Below are 18,830 nucleotides of genomic sequence, written 5' to 3'. Positions count from 1 at the left end.
TTCCATTCAGAGGTCACATTTATAGGTGGTTTGGGAAGCCAGACTGAATAAGAATAATATCTTGCAGACTAATTTCACAAAATCTTACTCCTTTAACGGTAAAAAGATTGCTTTCGTTTAATATGTAGACACCAGAGACTCTACCAGGACATACCAAAGCAAAACAACCGTATAGAGAAGACACTGAATGGCTGAAAGGTCAACAGATAGGCCTTGGAGCATTTTCTTCTTGTTATCAGGCTCAAGATGTGGGAACTGGAACTTTAATGGCTGTTAAACAGGTAAATATCTAGTGAGCATATAAATGAAGTGACTCAAATCACAAAATGAAGCATGTTCAGTAAAAAGAATAAAGGATATGTCCACATGTGTATACTTTAGTTCTTTAAACTTTGAGAAACTTACGTTTCAAAGTAGATGTTTCTAAAGCACCAGAAACATCATGAATTCTGTTATTGTTAAAAGTTGAGGCCATGCGTGGTGGCTCACACCTGTAATCCCAGCACTTTGGGAGGCCAAGGTGGTTGGATCATTTGAGGCCAGCAGTTCAAGACCAGCCTGGCCAGCATGGTGAAACCCTACCTCTACTAAAAATACAAAAATTGGCTGGGCAGGGTGGTAGGCACCTGTAGTCCCAGCTACTCAGGAGGCTGAGACAGAAGAATTGCTTGATCTCAGGAGGTAGAGGTTGCAGTGAGCCGAGATCGCACCACTGTACTCCAGCCTGAGCGACAGGGCAAGACTGTCTCAAAAAAAAAATAAAAGTTGAAGTATGATTATTGTAAGACTACAGTATCAAGATGGGCCTTACAAAGGTTTTTTGGTTTTGCTTTTCGTAGGTAGTAGAGGTGGTTTTCAGGTACTTCTTTCAACAGTGTACTTGTGCAGTGCCATCTTGGGGTTTCAGTGGTTTACTTTTTATTATAACGAGCATACTTAATCAGGATAGGAAAATTATCAAACTTTCATTTTTAAATCATGTTGATTCTTCTCCCATATTTGGGCTTTTCTCATCTTTACTCTGAGACTATTGGAATATTGACTATATCCCAATATTTTTGTCATTTTTCTGATGTTTACTGCTGCTTAAGCTAGATTCTTAGTGTTTAAAAGAGTTTGACTTGGGTTTGTTTAAAGTACATTGCATCCATAAGCATAAATGCCATCTGCTGCTAATAAAATGCTAGTTTGCATTTGTTCATTTTAGATCAGATTGCTAGTGAAAATATGCAAAACTTTGTGAACGTGTTTATTTGAAACAGGTGACTTATGTCAGAAACACATCTTCTGAGCAAGAAGAAGTAGTAGAAGCACTAAGAGAAGAGATAAGAATGATGAGCCATCTGAATCATCCAAACATCATTAGGATGTTGGGAGCCACGTGTGAGAAGAGCAATTACAATCTCTTCATTGAATGGATGGCAGGTATATTAATGTTTTAAATTACAAAATAGTAGTACGTGGATTTAACTTTCTGCAATTTAGGAAAAACCGGTTTAATTAAAATTTATTTTTATCAAATAGTTTGGGTTTCTAAAAACAAATCACCCCAATATATTAGTATGAACCACAAATACTTCGTTTTGTATTTCATTTACTATAAATGAAATATTGACTACCTCTACCTTTTAAATTTTTCCAGTGTGTTTTTAAATGATTGTGTAGCGTTGTTTTTAATACTTGATATGTATAAGATATATATATTTCCAGGTAGCCATGATAAATTGGACAGATGAGGAAGTGTTTTAACATAACAATATACAAACAAAATTAACATATAACTTGAAAACTTACTACAAGTAAACTAGCACTGAAGCATAAAGTTGAACCTTGTCATCTGCTGAAATAAATGAAGACTGAGTTTTATTTTGTATTATACAATGTATACAATAAAATTAATGACCTGATGTGATGAACAGATTGTTTGGTTTAACTTCTTAGATTTGTGTGTGTATTTAAGAGTGCATTTCTCTTTACCAGTCAGTTCTTATGTACGTTATCTGTTGTTGGTCTTAATAAAGATTTACACTACAGTAGATAGGTTGACTACTATAAACACTTTTAAAAGCGACTAAATTTGAGACATGTTCCAGGTCAGAGCTAGTAAATGGTAGAATATGACGCCTAACTCTGGGTTTTCTGTTCCTCCTCCCATTCTTTCCACCTTTTACTACATAATATGTTAACATTGTTTACTTTAGTCATTAATAAAGTTGTTTTGTGTGTTTTGAGAAGACAGAGAATTGAATTGTACGTTTCAGAAATAGTTTAATCCGAAATTGTTAACTTTTACAGCTTTCTGAAATCTTGACTCTCCAATAAACTGGTTCCCTGTGGGTTCTGTGAAAATGTCTCCTAATTAGTAGGTTTTTGAGATGGTACAGGAATATGTTAGTTTTGAAATGTTTTTCTTCTGTTTCAGATGTGAATGTGAGTTCATGCAGTGAAAACTTTAGAAACCAAAGTGTAATAAATACTTTTAATTCTGTCTTAAGTTTATGATAATTATTTCTATTGTCTTATAGGGGGATCGGTGGCTCATTTGCTGAGTAAATATGGAGCCTTCAAAGAATCAGTAGTTATTAACTACACTGAACAGTTACTCCGTGGCCTTTCGTATCTCCATGAAAACCAAATCATTCACAGAGATGTCAAAGGTGAGAATTCTTCTAATTATTATCTAGTGACAATAAAAAAATTAATTTTAAAATTTGGGGCCAGGCACAGTGGCTCACACCTGTAATCCCAGTACTTTGGCAGGTGAAGGCAGGTGGATCACTTGAGGTCAGGAGCTCGAGACCAGCCTGGCCAACATGGTGAAACCCCGTCTCTACTAAAAATACAAAAATTAACAGGGTAAGGTGGCGCATGCCTGTAATCCTGGCTATTTGGGAGGCTGAGACAGGAGAATCGCTTGAACCCAGAAGGCAGAGGTTGAAGTGAGCTGAGATTACACCACTGCACTCTAGCCTGGGTGACAGAGCGAGACTCTGTCTCAAAGAAGAAAAAAAAAATGGACCTTTGTTGATAGTTTCTAACTGTGGGATTTTTTCTCTGAGTAATTCAGAATATTAGAACTGAAATGAGCCTTAGGGGTCATTTAATCTGCCTTCCTCGTTTAATAGAAAAGTACATTGAATACAAGAGAGGCTGTGCCTTTTCTACAGTTTTATTGCTAGTTAATGGCAGAAAGTATACAACACAGGTCTCCAGATTCCCTGTCTTGGCCTCATGATATGCTGACTCCCAGAAAGTTCCTTTTCCTGGTTTTATTTAGAATAATTGGGATATTGGGATATCATCAACTTCTTTTAAGAAAAATTCCTTCAAATCCTTTGTAGGTCCCATTATTTTTCTTATCCTTTTCTTTTTTTTGGAGACAGGTTCTCTGTCACTCAGGCTGGAGTGTAGTGTTGCAAACTTGGCACACTGTAACTCATTTCCTGGGCTCAAGTGATCCTCCCACCTCAGCCTCCCAAGTAGCTAGGACAACAGGTGTGCACCACCATGCCTGGCTAATTTTTTATATTTTTTGTAGAGATGGGGTTTTGCCATGTTGCCCCCAGGCTGGTCTTGAACTCCTGGGCTCAAGCGACCCACTTGCCTCAGCCTCCCACAGTGCTGAGATTACAGGCGTGAGCCACCGTACCTGGCCTCAGTTTATTTTTCTCAAGAGCAAATTTGGTTTTCTGTCATTAGTCTTTTTAGCTAGTATTTGACATAATGTGTTGAAGTAATTTTATAACTTTTTAAATTAAGCTCTAATTACAAATTTAGCGTACGCTAGAGAGAGCTGTGTGCCTTTAGCAAGAATGAAGTGGAAGGAAAAGAGAATAACTGTTTGCACCTCTGGCATGTAGTTCACTTCTTTCTTTTGTCATTGTCCTAGTTCATTAGTATTGTACTGGGCTTTTATCTGTCCTTATTTTTGTTTTTAACATACAAGGTCATTTGCTGTGTTTGTTGACAGGTGCCAATTTGCTAATTGACAGCACTGGTCAGAGACTAAGAATTGCAGATTTTGGAGCTGCAGCCAGGTTGGCATCAAAAGGAACTGGTGCAGGAGAGTTTCAGGGACAATTACTGGGGACAATTGCATTTATGGCACCTGAGGTGAGAAGCATCTTTGAGTGTGATGACAGAAAATATTTTGGAACTCTGTGTAACAGCATTATACTAAATTATCTTGCAGTGGTATCCAGTATGTACTTACCAACTAGAAGTCCATGGCCCTTAAAATACGGTTTTAATAATATGTTTCAGACCCTTATTCTCGACCTTTCTTTGCCTTGGCAATATTCAAAAAATAGGTTTTAATAGATTTGCTTAACGGCTGTTACTAATAAAGAATTTTGGGGTAATTTATAGCAGTTGTTTTGTAATAAACTCAAAGTGCACATAACAAATTTTTAAAAATATCCTCTCTCTATTCTAAAAGGAGATGAGCGTACAGAGGCAGGTCCTGTCTGTAGTGGAAGGAGTTTAAGCATTGTTCTTCTGACTCAGCCTCTTCTGTCGTGTTCATAATTCTTCATGTTCATATGTAGTAATGATCTGTTGTCCTCTTGCCACATAGTTTGCTAAGAGCAAAATTCTGTGATGGGACTCTGCTTCAGAATCTCACAATTCTCCAAAATATTTTTGTGCTACCTAGAAAATTAAGCTCATTAATGAAATAAATTAGATATTAGGTAGTCCACAGAATTGCTGTTTGTACCAGTTTTCTCCCTAAAGTAAGAAAGTAGAATCTATAACTACAAAATGGCCTTCTCTTTTTCAAATGAGTCCTATTTCCAAATTAACTCTGATTTATTTTAGGTACTAAGAGGTCAACAGTATGGAAGGAGCTGTGATGTATGGAGTGTTGGCTGTGCTATTATAGAAATGGCTTGTGCAAAACCACCATGGAATGCAGAAAAACACTCCAATCATCTTGCTTTGATATTTAAGGTAATTGTGAGATAAAAATTACTTCTTTGTGCTAAAAGGAGTACAGCAGAATTTGGCAGGAGGCAAATTTTGATGGGTTCTCCCTAACAATCTAGCATGAAGGTAAATAAATAGTCTGTATATTTATTCAGAGAGGATTTGATATACAAGTTTTTTACTTTAAGATGGTGCAAAAGCAATACAAATTTGGTAAAAACCATACTTTGAATTTTGATTTTTTTCTGAGCTAGCAGTATGTACTATGATACACTCTGATGATGCCAGGCAGTGGCAGCGAGTCACAGCTCCCAGTCAGCCACACAATCACGAGAGTGAACAACCAATACTCTATAGTGGACTGTGTTGTCAGATGATTTTGCTGAACAGTTGGCTAATGTAGGTATTATAAGCACATTCAAGGTAGGCCAGACTAAGCTATAATGTTTGGTAGGTTAGGTGTATTAACTGCATTTTCAACTTAAAAAAATATCAACTTAAAAGGGGTTTATCACGACATAACCTCAGCGTAAGTTGAAGAGCATCTGTGTATGTGTGTATTTCCAGGAGTTGATATTGTCAATGGTGTTGTCAATGTTAGTGACATACATAGTCACTTCTTGTTATTTGAGGTAGTTATGCTCTGTTAAGTTGCTACAAATATTGAATTAGCAAATACTAAAACACTGCTCCTAGAAGAAATATGTAGTGTGTTTATGTGTATATGTATGTGTGTATATATATCCATCCATCACTTTAAAAATGTGAAATTCATGCATTTTACATAATTCAAAAATCTTAAAATCTAATTTACCATTTTCTTTTGTTCGTTTGTTTTTTGTTTTTGTTTTTGTTTTTGAGACAGAGTCTCGCTGCAGTGCCCAGGCTGGAGTGCAATGGCACGATCTCAGCTCACTATAGCCTCCATTTCCCAGCTTCAGGCAGTTCTCCTGCCTCAGCCTCCCAGTTAGCTGAGACTACAGGCACGCGCCACCATGCCCAGCTAATTTTTGTATTTTTAGTAGAGATGGAGTTTCACCATATTGGCCAGGCTGGTCTCGAACTCCTGACCTCAAGCCCACCTCAGCCTCCCAAAGTACTGGGATTACAGGCGTGAGCCACCACACCTGGCCTAATTTACTATTTTGTATATTTTAAAAATTCACACCCAAGTCAGTTCAGTCCTGTCTACCTTTCCTACCTTTTTATAACTCACAAATCCATTCTCTCATTTTCCACCATAGAATAGGTAATGGTTGAGATTCTTAGCTTTTCAGTAGATGTGATGGTTGAAATCATGGGCTTTGGAGTCACACTGACCTAGTTTTAAACTCTGGCTCTACCCCTTAATGGCCATGTAATCATAGGAAAATTATTTTTTGTGTCTACCCTCCATTTTCTCATACGTAAAATTGGTGCAAGAACCCCATGAAGCATGTACTTTGTGGGATTAGTATGAAGATAAACAAAATTACACCTAGGCCTTAGTCAAGCACTCAGCCCACACAGTCAGCTCCACCTGCCGTAACCTCCTCCAGTGCTCCCCACACTTATTATCTAACCTCCTCAGTCACCTCTCTGACAATACCTGTTTCGTATTATCACCTCATTTCCTCTATTCTTTCAGACGTCCCATGTCTGTTCTCTACGTGGTTCAAATTCTTATTCTCTTTAAGGCCCCCATTTTGTGCTTCTGCTTGGGCACCCCCTTTTTACTCATTCCAGATTCTCATAGCATTTTAGTACATACTTGTTTCTGACACTTTGTTTCTTGTTTGCTAGTTATGTTCCTATCTTGCCTCCTTTTTCAAACTAATTCTCCTTGAGGTCCATTCATGTCTGATTCATTTTTTTCTTCCCAGAGTCTTATACAGAAGTTGCTCAATAAATACTCATGGCTAGGATCAATTTGAAAGTTTGATGTTATTTTAAATTAAGAGTTTTGGTGAGACCCAGGAAACAATTGTAAATAATTTTCAAATTGGCACAGTTCATATTTTAACAGATTTCATTGCATTCTCCTTCCTAGGTAGAGTTTAAAGAGAATTGTACTGTAACATTTTCAGTTTCCTTAACTTGGAGTAAATACTTTGAGTTTTTTGGAAGCACCCCAAAGCTTTCTCAAACACTTCCATACCCTGTTTATGGTAGTATAAATTGCCGTAGCATGTTTTTTTAGAGAGTGATTTGGCAATATCTGCCAGAATTTTTAATGCACTTATTCTTTGACTCAGCTATGCCCATTGTTAGGAATTTACTCAAGATTACCTCCAGAAGTACCAAGTGCCAAGTTCAGGATTATTCACTCTACTCAAGAAAGTAATTAAATTATCCACACTATACAGAAATTAAACGAGTATAAAGCTGTTGGTGTTGATTTACAAAGTGCTACAAGATACATTAATAAGTGAAAAGAGCAAGGTATATAAAGTGATCCTGGCCAAGCACAGTGGCTCATGCCTGTAATCCCAGCACTTTGGGAGGCTGAGGCAAGAACAAAACTTGAACCAAGGAGTTGGAGAGCAGCCTGGGCATAGCAAGACCCCATCTCTACCAAAAAAAAAAAAAAAATTAGCTGGGCATAGTGGCACGCACCTGTGCTCCAAGGTACTCAGGAGGTTGAGGTGGGAGGATCGCTTGAGCCCAGGAGGTCAAAGCTGCAGTGAGCCATGTTCACACCACTGCACTTCAGCCTGGGTGACAGTGAGAGAGAGACCCTGTCTCTAAATTAAGTTTTCTCTTTTGTAGACATTTTAGAAAATCTTAAGTCTGTGAATATATTGGCCTTTTTTCCTCCACAAAACACACACAGACACACACACACACCCACACACACACACACCCACACACACACCCCCCCCCCACACACACACACACACAAATCATCAGTAAGTTACATTTGGGGAAAAGAAGAGGGACTTTTTTTGTTTTGTATTTTTCCTTTTTGTGGTGTGTAAGATGTGTATATATCAGCTGAGTATATCATGATATAGGATCACAGACCTTAGAGGATTTTTCTTTATATTACTTTGCATTTTTTAACCCAAAGCATTTATGAAATTACTGGGGTGGGGAAAAGAGAGTTTTCTTGTGATTAGGAGTGGATAGGTGAGTTTAAAGTATTCAGACTTGATATTAGCCCTTTGTCAGATGAGTAGATTGCAAAAATTTTCTCCCATTCTGTAGGTTGACTGTTCACTCTGATGGTAGTTTCTTTTGCTGTGCAGAAGCGCTTTAGTTTAATTAGATCCTATTTGTCAATTTTGGCTTTTGTTGCCATTGCTTTTAGTGTTTTAGACATGAAGTCCTTGCCCATGCCTATGTCCTGAATGGTATTGCCTAGGTTTTCTTCTAGGGTTTTTATGGTTTTAGGTCTAACATTTAAGTCTTTAATCCATCTTGAATTAATTTTTATATAAGGTGTAAGGAAGGGATCCAGTTTCAGCTTTCTACATATGGCTAGCCAGTTTTCCCAGCACCATTTCTTAAATAGGGAATCCTTTCCCCATTTCTTGTTTTTGTCAGGTTTGTCAAAGATCAGATGGTTGTAGATGTGTGGGATTATTTCTGAGGGCCGTATTCTGTTCCATTGGTCTATATGTCTGTTTTGGCACCAGTACCATGCTGGTTTGGTTACTGTAGCCTTGTAGTATAGTTTGAAGTCAGGTAGCATGATGCCTCCAGCTTTGTTCTTTTGGCTTAGGATTGACTTGGCAATGTGGGCTCTTTTTTGGTTCCATATGAACTTAAGTAGTTTTTTCCAATTCTGTGAAGAAAGTCATTGGTAGCTTGATGGGGACGGCATTCAATCTATGAATTACCTTGGGCAGTATGGCCATTTTCATGATATCGATTCTTCCTATCCATGAGCATGGAATGTTCTTCCATTTGTTTGTGTCCTCTTTTATTTCGTTGAGCACTGGTTTGTAGTTCTTGAAGAGGTCTTTCACATCCCTTGTAAGTTGGATTCCTAGGTATTTTATTCTCTTTGAAGCAGTTGTGAATGGGAGTTCACTCATGATTTGGCTGTTTGTCTGTTATTGGTGTATAAGAATGCTTGTGATTTTTGCACATTGATTTTGTATCCTGAGACTTTGCTGAAGTTGCTTATCAGCTTAATGAAACTGAAGAATGCTAAAGACAAGAAGTAACCAAAGAGAAAAGACAAATTACAAGAAAAAAAATTGATAACAGTTATATAGATAACAGAATACAGCAGCAACAAGAGAATTCGAAAGACAAATTGTACCTTCTAGTGATTGAAATAAAATAACAGTTAACCTAGGATTTCATAGCTAGCTAAATGATCATCAAAAAATAAGAATGAAATAGAGATATTTTCAGACACATGAGAATTGTGGAAGTTTACCTTCAGCAGACACTCACTGAAAAATATTATTTTTAGGAATGCATTTCAAGAAGAAGAAAATTGATACCACAAATAGGCAGATATGCAAGAAAGACACTATCTCTGCCTGGAGTCAGCTCTGATTCATAATGGGTGCTCAAAAATTGTTTGTTAGAAAACTAATACTTTTTTTTATATATGACTTGAAATTAAAATATGGTTATTGCAGCACAAATTTTAGAATGTAAAGAGTGTATCACAATTTAAAAATAATTATCAGATTTTGAATTTTTTAGAAAAACTACAAATAAGACCAAATAAAATTTCTTTTTTAAAAAAAGAAGGTATTCAGACTTAACAATTTTTTTATAAAAAAGTTATTCTTCATAGTGTATTTGATACTAAGAATCAGAATTTGTCCAACACGGAAGGAAAAAAACAATGCAGTTGTGTTTTCTATGTATTAAATTGACTCTTCAGTTTTAGTCTTTCTTCATCTAAATAGCTCTGTATGCTGAAGAAATAGAAAACGTGCAGTAAGAACAAACCATCTCGGAGACTGAATATGAGGACAGCAGAATTCATTTGAGTGAATACTTTATCTACCTGAACATTTTGATGTACTTAGCCTTGTTGATGTAAATAATAAGGAATAGGATATATTTGATCAAATCCTAAAATCCTAAAATTTGAAAGGTTGTTAGAGAAAACCTCCCATCCAGTGGATGAATTTTTTCATAGACTTTTTGATAGCAGAAAATCCTCCCACTTCTGCTTCAGTTCCTCTCTGTTCAGGATGTAAATGTAAGGGTTATGAGGTCTATGCACATGTGTTTCTGTATCAGAAGTTACAGTTGTGCAAAGCTTCAACACTCTGGCCTTTTCTCCACAGATTGCTAGTGCAACTACTGCTCCATCGATCCCTTCACATTTGTCTCCTGGTTTACGAGATGTGGCTCTTCGTTGTTTAGAACTTCAACCTCAGGACAGACCTCCATCAAGAGAGCTACTGAAGCATCCAGTCTTTCGTACTACATGGTAGCCAATTATGCAGATCAACTACAATAGAAACAGGATGCTCAACAAGAGAAAAAAACTTGTGGGGAACCACATTGATATTCTACTGGCCATGATGCCACTGAACAGCTATGAACAAGGCCCGTGGGGAACCCTTACCTAAGTATGTGATTGACAAATCATGATCTGTACCTAAGCTCAGTATGCAAAAGCCCACAACTAGTGCAGAAACTGTAAACCGTGCCTTTCAAAGAACTGGCCCTAGGTGAACAGGAAAACAATGAAGTTTGCATGACTAAATTGCAGAAGCATAATTTTATTTTTTGGAGCACTTTTTCAGCAATATTAGCGGCTGAGGGGCTCAGGATCTATTTTAATATTTCAATTATTCTTCCATTTCATATAGTGATCACAAGCAGGGGGTTCTGCAATTCCGTTCAAATTTTTTGTCACTGGCTATAAAATCAGTATCTGCCTCTTTTAGGTCAGAGTATGCTATGAGTAGCAATACATACATATATTTTTAAAAGTTGATACTTCTTTATGACCTACAGTTGACCTTTATTTTCTTAAATACCAGGGCAATTGTGGCTCATTGTGCATTTTACTGTTGGCCCATTCATTTCGTTTTTGGAAATTATGGTTTTGTATTTTCATTTTTATTTACATTCATTTTTGTTTATTCAGGGAAAGGTGATCTTTTTTTCAAACCAGAAAAAAAAATGAACTAGATATGAAGTAGAGTTCATTAAATATCTTGCTGTTGTCAGAGTTTTTAAAATATAGACTTAATTTTGTTTTTTTAAATTGGAATACAATAAAGTACTACCTACATTTGAGTCAGTCACCACTCTTATTGTGCAGGTTAAGTACAAGTTAACTAAAAATAAACTGTCCTCTCTGGTGCAACTCACAACCAAGATCAAGATTACCTTAAAATTTATTTTGAATTTTTTAGATGGTTGTCAAACTGTAGGAAACTTCACAACATTTAAGTCTTACTCTGTATGTAACAATCCATCATTCACCTTCACTACTGGTAATAACATAGAGCTGCCATTTTCCTTTTACCATGCATCATCTCTTTACAGTAGGCCTGGCAGATCATTTTTTTAAAAGATTATTCAACTACCAATCAGTAATGTTTTTAAACAGTACATTTGCTTTGAACTTGGAAAATGTGTTCAGAAAGAAAAATGGAATTGAATTTCATTTATACACTAATTCCTTGGATTTTGCACAGTTACCTAACGGTTTTAGTCTGGAGTTAAATTCAGATGCATGGAATCCTGAAGGAAAATGGTAGCTTTTTAATCTTTTTGTGTGTGTGTGAGTCTTTTAAATCAAGTACTGATTAACTATTAAATACAACTTTGAGATTTTAGTTTTAACTCTTCAGAAGCCAGTGTGAAATAGAATTGGTTATTCTCAAAGACTCAGGATAAACTAAATAAGCTATATATAGAGTACATTTAAAATGTACAACACAAATTGGAAATAAAATAAGTTACAAGATAAGTTTACAGGGATATATTGCTTATAATTTTTAAAAGGCAGTTTGTTTTTTATGTGAATATGTTTCTTAGTGAAATTTTACATTCCTTTGTTTTGGAAGATTGGCGATATTTGAAGAGTTAAAAATAGTACAGAAATGTGAAGTTTGGTAGCTCTAAATGTGTTGTACTTGACTTTCTTTTTTATTTTGTTTTTTTTTTTTTTTTGACTACTTAGAATTTTCACAATTCTAATAAGATTGTTTCCAAGTCTCTCATGTGCAAGCTTTAAAGGATGCACTCTTGCCATTTTATGTACTGGAAGATCATTGGTCAGATGAATACTGTGTCTGACAAAAATGTAAACTGTATAAACTGAGGAACCTCAGCTAATCAGTATTACTTTGTAGATCACCATGCCCACCACATTTCAAACTCAAACTATCTGTAGATTTCAAAATCCATTGTGTTTGAGTTTGTTTGCAGTTCCCTCAGCTTGCTGGTAATTGTGGTGTTTTGTTTTTTGTTTTGTTTTCAATGCAAATGTGATGTAATATTCTTATTTTCTTTGGATCAAAGCTGGACTGGAAATTGTGTAATTATTTTTGTGTTCTTAATGTTATTTGGTACTCAAGTTGTAAATAACGTCTACTACTGTTTATTCCAGTTTCTACTACCTCAGGTGTCCTATAGATTTTTCTTCTACCAAAGTTCACTTTCACAATGAAATTATATTTGCTGTGTGACTATGATTCCTAAGATTTCCAGGGCTTAAGGGCTAACTTCTATTAGCACCTTACTGTGTAAGCAAATGTTACAAAAAAAAAAAAAAATCTCTGGGTTAAGAAAATTTGGCTTAAATGTATCCTTTGTTATTTTAAATATATTGAGATATTTTAATTAAAATTTTTACCCCATTGAACCGATTTTATAGTATTTGTACCTATTTTGGTGTTTTTGTCTTTATAGTAAATAAAAGTTTTTGAACAAATGTTGTTACTTTTATTTATTTTGAAATAATTTCATACTTATATAAAAGTTGCAAGAATACCACAGAGAACTTCTGTATACCCTTCACCCAAAGACCCCAGTCAGGTTTCACCAGCTGCCCATTTATGTCCTTTATAGCAAGAGGATCCAAACCAGGATCACAGGTTGCTCTCAGTTGTCATGTTTCTTCAGTCTCATTGAATCCAGGGCCATTCCTTAGTTCTTCCTTGACCTTAATGGCCTTAATTTTTTAAAGATTTCAGATTAATGTTTTATAGAAGCCCCTCAAATTGAGTTTGTCTGGTGCTGCTTCTTGATTAGATTCAGAATATGCACTTTTGGCAGGAACATCACAGAGGTGATGCTGTGCTCCTCTCGGTGTGTCATGTCAGGAGGCATAGAGGTCGTTTGCCCCGTCACTGGTGATAACTGATAGTAACACTGTATAGTTAGTCTTTCCTTTTATAATTAAAATCCACCTTTATAATTGGAAGTATTCTTTGGGGGTGATATTTGAGACTACATAAATATGATGTTTCTTGCCCAGTTTTAACTCTCTGCTCTTAGCTTTTTTGCCTGAATATATTACTCTGATGGTTGCCAAATGGTGACGTAATTCCTTCACTTTTTCTTTGCAACATTTTGCTGCAAAGAAGAGCTTTCCCTTCTCCCATTTATTTATCATGTATCATCATATATTTGCTCAACTTGTTGCGGATTTGCCCAGTGGGAATGTCTGAGAGCTAGCTTCTCTATCCTTGGCAAGCACCATTATTCTTTGAACACTTCCATACTTTCAGCCCCATCTTACGCAGTGTCTCCTTTGGCCCTGGAATCAGCCATTTTCCCAAAGAGCCCTGATTCCTTTGATAGAGAATGGTATGTTTAAAACCAACATCTGGGTGCTAGATAGGCTCAATTCTACTAGGTGTCACCACTCCTTGGCTCTCTTGGTAGAGCTAGAATGTATATATGAATATACACAGTTCGGTACACACTTGCAAAATACGCATACATATACCTACCTACATACACACATAAAAACCATGAGCTCACACCAACCTTCCAACTGCAATCCAACACCAACAGGGTTCATTCAAGCTTTCCCTTTTTCCAAATTTGTAACTTTCTTCTCAGGCAGTGAGAATCATGACTCTGATTATTCCCAACATATTGACTGACTTGCTTAATTCTTCCTCATGTCCCTCCCCCATGTAACCGATCTCCATGCAAAATGGTTAATGTTGCTGAGTTCAGAAGCCATTTTGTTTCTCTACATTGGTTTCAAGTTTCTGTATAATTTGATTTGTTTTTTTGTTTTTTTTTTTGAGACAGTCTCACTCTGTTGTCCACGTTGAAGTGTATTGGCACAATCTCAGCTCACTAAAGGCTCTGCCTCCCAGGTTCAAAGGATGCTCCTGCCTCAGCCTCCCGAGTAGCTGGGATTACAGGTGGACACCACCATGCCCGTCTAATTTTTGTATTTTTAGTAGAGACAAGGTTTCACCGTGTTGGCCAGGCTGGTCTCGAATTCCTGACCTCAGGTGAACCACCTGCCTCGGCCTCCCAAAGTATAATTTGATTTTAAATGTATGTCTTTTAAATAGGTTTTGGGTATTTTTACAAAAGGGTACATTTCTGTCACTTAAAAATATTAAGTTGGAGAAAAGTTTTTTTTCCGGATGAAGTAATAGAATCAATTCTATTGCTCCTTAATTCTATTTAAATGATATTAATAATTTTATAAAATGGGTGACAGTCTTCATGTCAGAATCCAGAAAAATGTTGGGGTATTGTGCTCATAGAAATGCCAGTGATTGCATTTATGAGCTGATGTAAGTCATTTGTTATAAAACAATGCATGAAATAAGTTCAGTAAGGGAAAACAGTGACTAATGGAAACTTATACAAATTGCTGTCTTTCTATGTCATGACATGGTTTGGCCGTTTTAAATTATAAGCATAAATGCCAGGTTGAGCTGTGATTAAAAAGGAAAGGATGGGCCTCTTAAAGTAGGTAATGACGGATGCAGTGACTACAGGACCTGAGATACAACCTGGGTTAAATCTGGTTCTGCCACTTACCTGCTACGTGACCCCCATTTTGACTTTCTGAACCTCCATTTCTGCATCTATAAAATGAAAGTGACAGTGTCGTGAGAAGTGAGAGCCTATATAAATGGCCTAGAATAGTATCTGGCATGTAGTGAATGCACAAGATGTGTTTTTATGAATGAATGACCCAAAGGTCACAGACTCAAACCACCCATGGGACTAGATCCCCAGCAAGGCTTGTGGCGGACCTAAGAGTTTGCGTCAAGTTCATGTACAAGGGAGGTCATAGTTACCATGTCAGAATGAAAGCCCAGTATTGTCAAATCCTCTAAATTTTCAAGAGAAGCTGGAAATCTGGATTTTAGGTGCAATTCCCTGATGTTTAAACATTAAAAACTAATTTCCTTATTAAGAACTATAAAAACTATTTGGGCTAGACTACTGTCCTGTGGCTGACTACCTTTTGACCTCTGATCTGTGCCCAGGCTTAGAAAACAAAAAAGGTAGAAAATTAGACGGGAATCTCAGCTTTGGGAAATTGGATCTAAGACTTTTGTCTTTTTTTTTTTTTTTTTTTTTTTTTTGAGACAGAATCTCACTCTGTGACCAGGCTGGAGTGCAGTGGTGTGATCTCGGCTCACTGCAACCTCCAACTCCCTGATTTAAGTGATTTTCCTGCCTCGGCCTCCCAAGTAGCTAGGATTACAGGCACGTGCCACCACGCCCAGCTAATTTTTTTGTATTTTTAGTAGAGACGGGGTTTCACCATGTTGGCCAGGATGGTCTCGATCTCCTGATGTTGTGATCTGCCTGCCTCAGCCTCCCAAAGTGCTGGGGTTATAGGCGTGAGCCACCATTCCTGGCCAAGACTTTTGTCTTCCAAGATGTGAGATGAACAAAAGTGGAGATGCTGATTATAGATGCTAGACAGCTTACCTCTGAAGAGAAAATTAATGTCTTAACTACACACACTAATGTGAAATGCTTACCACTACAGCTCAAGTATCATGTTACAAAATATTAATATGCATATGTAGCATTCAAATATGTTGTCGATGTTAGAGTTAACTTTGTAGGTTTTATTTTGCAATAGATAACTGTCTGCACAATCCGTTACCAAAAGAACTCCATCGATGACTGAAGCCAGTCTCATTAGTTGGTATGCAACCTGACATCTCTATACCCCATGCCTCATGGCCCTAGGTTGTAACTTATTACATCTGTAGAGGTAAAACCAGCCTAAGCTGATGTGGCAAGGGATAAACCCTTCATGCCCCAAAATTCTTTTTCCCACAATGCTGAGATTCCTGTTAGAGTTTATTTTTGAGATAACTAAGTGATAGCTTCCCTTAAGGTCAATTTACTTAATAAGATTTCTCAACATCTATGTAGACATACTGAGAGGATGAGGGTTGTAACTAGGGTGAAATGGAGAGAAAGGATAGGAGGAGAAATAAAAAGATGGGGAGATACTGAAAAATCTTTGGCAGAGAGTGGCATGACGATATTTGTGCGTTAGAAAGAGCACCCTTGCAGTATCTTGAAGAAAGAATTACATGGGCCAGTACAAAAGGCAGGGAGAAAGTCAGAAGGCAATTGCAGTATTCAGAACCTAGGTGAAGTTAGCATCATGGGAATGAGGAGGAAGAGACAAATCTGAGCGATATTAAACAGCAGAATTGAAAGATTGTAGAAATGATCTTGGGGGAAGGGTATGCGGAGGATGGAGAATGACATCGAGGATGCGTCTGCTATCCAGGCTTGGTCACCTGTGTGAACGCTGGTGCCATTACTGATACAAGGAAATCACAGGGGGAGTAGGTTGGAGGACAAGATGTGCTTTGGACATGTTAAAATATTCGAGTTGCCTGGAGGATATCCAAGTAGAAGTTTCCAGTAATACTGTATATGCACATCAGTACCTCCAGAGATACTTTGGTTGCAAATAATAAATGTGCAAGCTATTGACATATAAATGGTCACTGAAGCGATTGATATATCATTTAGGGTTGTACTCAGCTGCACGTAAAAGTGACTGGACTACATAGCCTACAAATGAGAGAAGGTAAGCAGGTCAGGGCTGGTGTATTAGGCCTAGGGTGTCATCAATGTTGCCATGCTTTATCTTCCCGCTCCACTCAGCAGGAGGCTTTCACCCTCAGGCTCCAACTCTGATCTCCAATCTACAATCAGGGAAAGAAAAAGGAGAATAAAAAGGTAGTGCCTGTGTCAGGAAGACAGAAACTTTCCTTAAAATGCTTACGAGATTTTCACTCACATTTCGTTTGACTAGAACTCCCTAGCTATAAGGAAGTCTGAGAAGAATGGACATCAAGCAGGCAACTCTACAGCATCTACCACAATGAGTCACAAGGGAAACGGGGGAGAATACTCGGGAGAATATGTTCAGTGAGAAAAAACCAAGACCAGAACCCCGATGAAGACCAAGATTTAAGGCATAGACAAGAAGCAGAATAGATAAAGGAGACAAGAGCTCATCTTCAGAAACTAGAAACGCACAGGGTCAGGGAAATCAAGAGAGGAGAATGTTTTAAAGAAAGGTCAGTAATTTCAAAAGCCACAGACGTCAGGTAAGATAAGAACTTAAGTCTCACAAGGTGAATGGCAAGGACCATTCCAGTGAAGCCGACTAGAAGGAAACATGATCATAGCTGGGCAAGCATGGTCATGGAGATGATGTGCATAGCCTACTTTGTCCAGAAGTCTGTCTAGGAGCAAAAGTGAAGGGAACAATGTGGAAGAATTATTTGGCCAATTATGCAACATCCAGAAGAGGGCAGCAGAGTAAAACTTTTCTTTAATTTGCACTGACTGCCAGATATCTGAAAATCAAAGGTTATCTCACCCCTTCCTCAGGAATAGAGCAGAAATCTCAGTGTTCCCCCTTAGAATACTGAAAAAAACTCAAAACTATCACTAAGAGTTGCATTTTTCCATTCTAAAACCTAGATTCTATGCTTATCTATTGCATAAAAGGGTGTTCCTAGTCCCTCTACCCGCTTCTAACAGTCTACAACAAAAGGAGAGGCTGTAGCAAGATACTTGATGCCCTTTCCTGGTCTCTTGTTCTCAGAACCACTCTACTCTCAGCTGGCAGGGTCATCCATCCATTCATCCATCCATCCATCCATCCATCCATCCATCCATCCATCCATCTGTCCATCCATCCATCCATATCCATCCATGCATCTATCCATCCATGCATCCTGCCAACTACTGTTCCTCTGAGCTTTTCAAACTCTATTTCCAGCTAGTACTCTGCTACTAGAACATTCAATGACTATCTACTGCTGACTACCTCAAATGTCCATGTTTTTTAATGGTCTGACCTTATTCTGCCTAAATCTTTATTTCCTACTATCCTTAATACAAAATTTCTGTTCTACTCCTTTCATTACATTCCTGCTCTCTGAATCCATTGTGTTCCACCCCACCTCTGCACCTTCCCTCACACCAGTGGTTTTCAAACTTTTTGTTCTCAGAGCAGTCAAGAAGTGCTGCCACAGAACCTTCCAGTCGATTCCCAACACTGCCAAAACTAGCTGGTGTACTACATACCTATATGGGGCATGCTGCACAGTATAGTCCTAATAGATTTGTATATTTATTACATTTTTTTACAGTCGATGGCAGTAAAGTGGCCAAAGGAAAAGGTGCCTTTTGCTAATTCATACAAAGACTAGCAGAGATCATTTTCTCCTCCTTTTTATGCAGTATTTTAGGTCCTGCAGCACAAAATTATTTTAAAATACTTTGTCTAATATCATCAATATGTAACATACTACTATAATTCATAGAATTGGTATTAACTACAACATTCAATGAAGTGTCACATACTTTCCTTCTCAAAATTTTGAATCACAATATGTGGTTCTAACACTCAATTTCCCAAATATTTTTGTCTTCAGACCCCATTACACTTTTAAAAAATTATCAGAAGCCCCCAAGGACCTTTTGTTTATGTGGTTAATAGCTGCTAT

At 37.4% G+C, this 18,830-nt stretch overlaps 1 protein-coding gene across 2 annotated transcripts in view; it reads left to right on the top strand.

Moving 5' to 3' along the window:
* The window catches only part of MAP3K1 (mitogen-activated protein kinase kinase kinase 1), an 80,839-nt gene extending 68,064 nt beyond the window's left edge, over positions 1-12,775 (top strand). For both annotated transcript variants that reach the window (XM_031003502.3, XM_063700739.1), the window contains exons 15-20: positions 129-281; positions 1,263-1,425; positions 2,526-2,657; positions 3,971-4,113; positions 4,819-4,950; positions 10,167-12,775. In XM_031003502.3, the coding sequence (XP_030859362.1) occupies positions 129-281; positions 1,263-1,425; positions 2,526-2,657; positions 3,971-4,113; positions 4,819-4,950; positions 10,167-10,316 (873 nt within the window). In that variant the 3' untranslated portion in view covers positions 10,317-12,775. The remainder of the gene's footprint in view (positions 1-128; positions 282-1,262; positions 1,426-2,525; positions 2,658-3,970; positions 4,114-4,818; positions 4,951-10,166) is intronic.
* Positions 12,776-18,830: the final 6,055 nt, after the last annotated feature.

Source organism: Gorilla gorilla, chromosome 19 (genome assembly GCF_029281585.2).
Source record: "Gorilla gorilla gorilla isolate KB3781 chromosome 19, NHGRI_mGorGor1-v2.1_pri, whole genome shotgun sequence".
NCBI lineage: Eukaryota > Metazoa > Chordata > Mammalia > Primates > Hominidae > Gorilla > Gorilla gorilla.
Note: the sequence above shows the minus strand (reverse complement) of the source record. Positions and strands in the feature narration are given on the sequence as shown.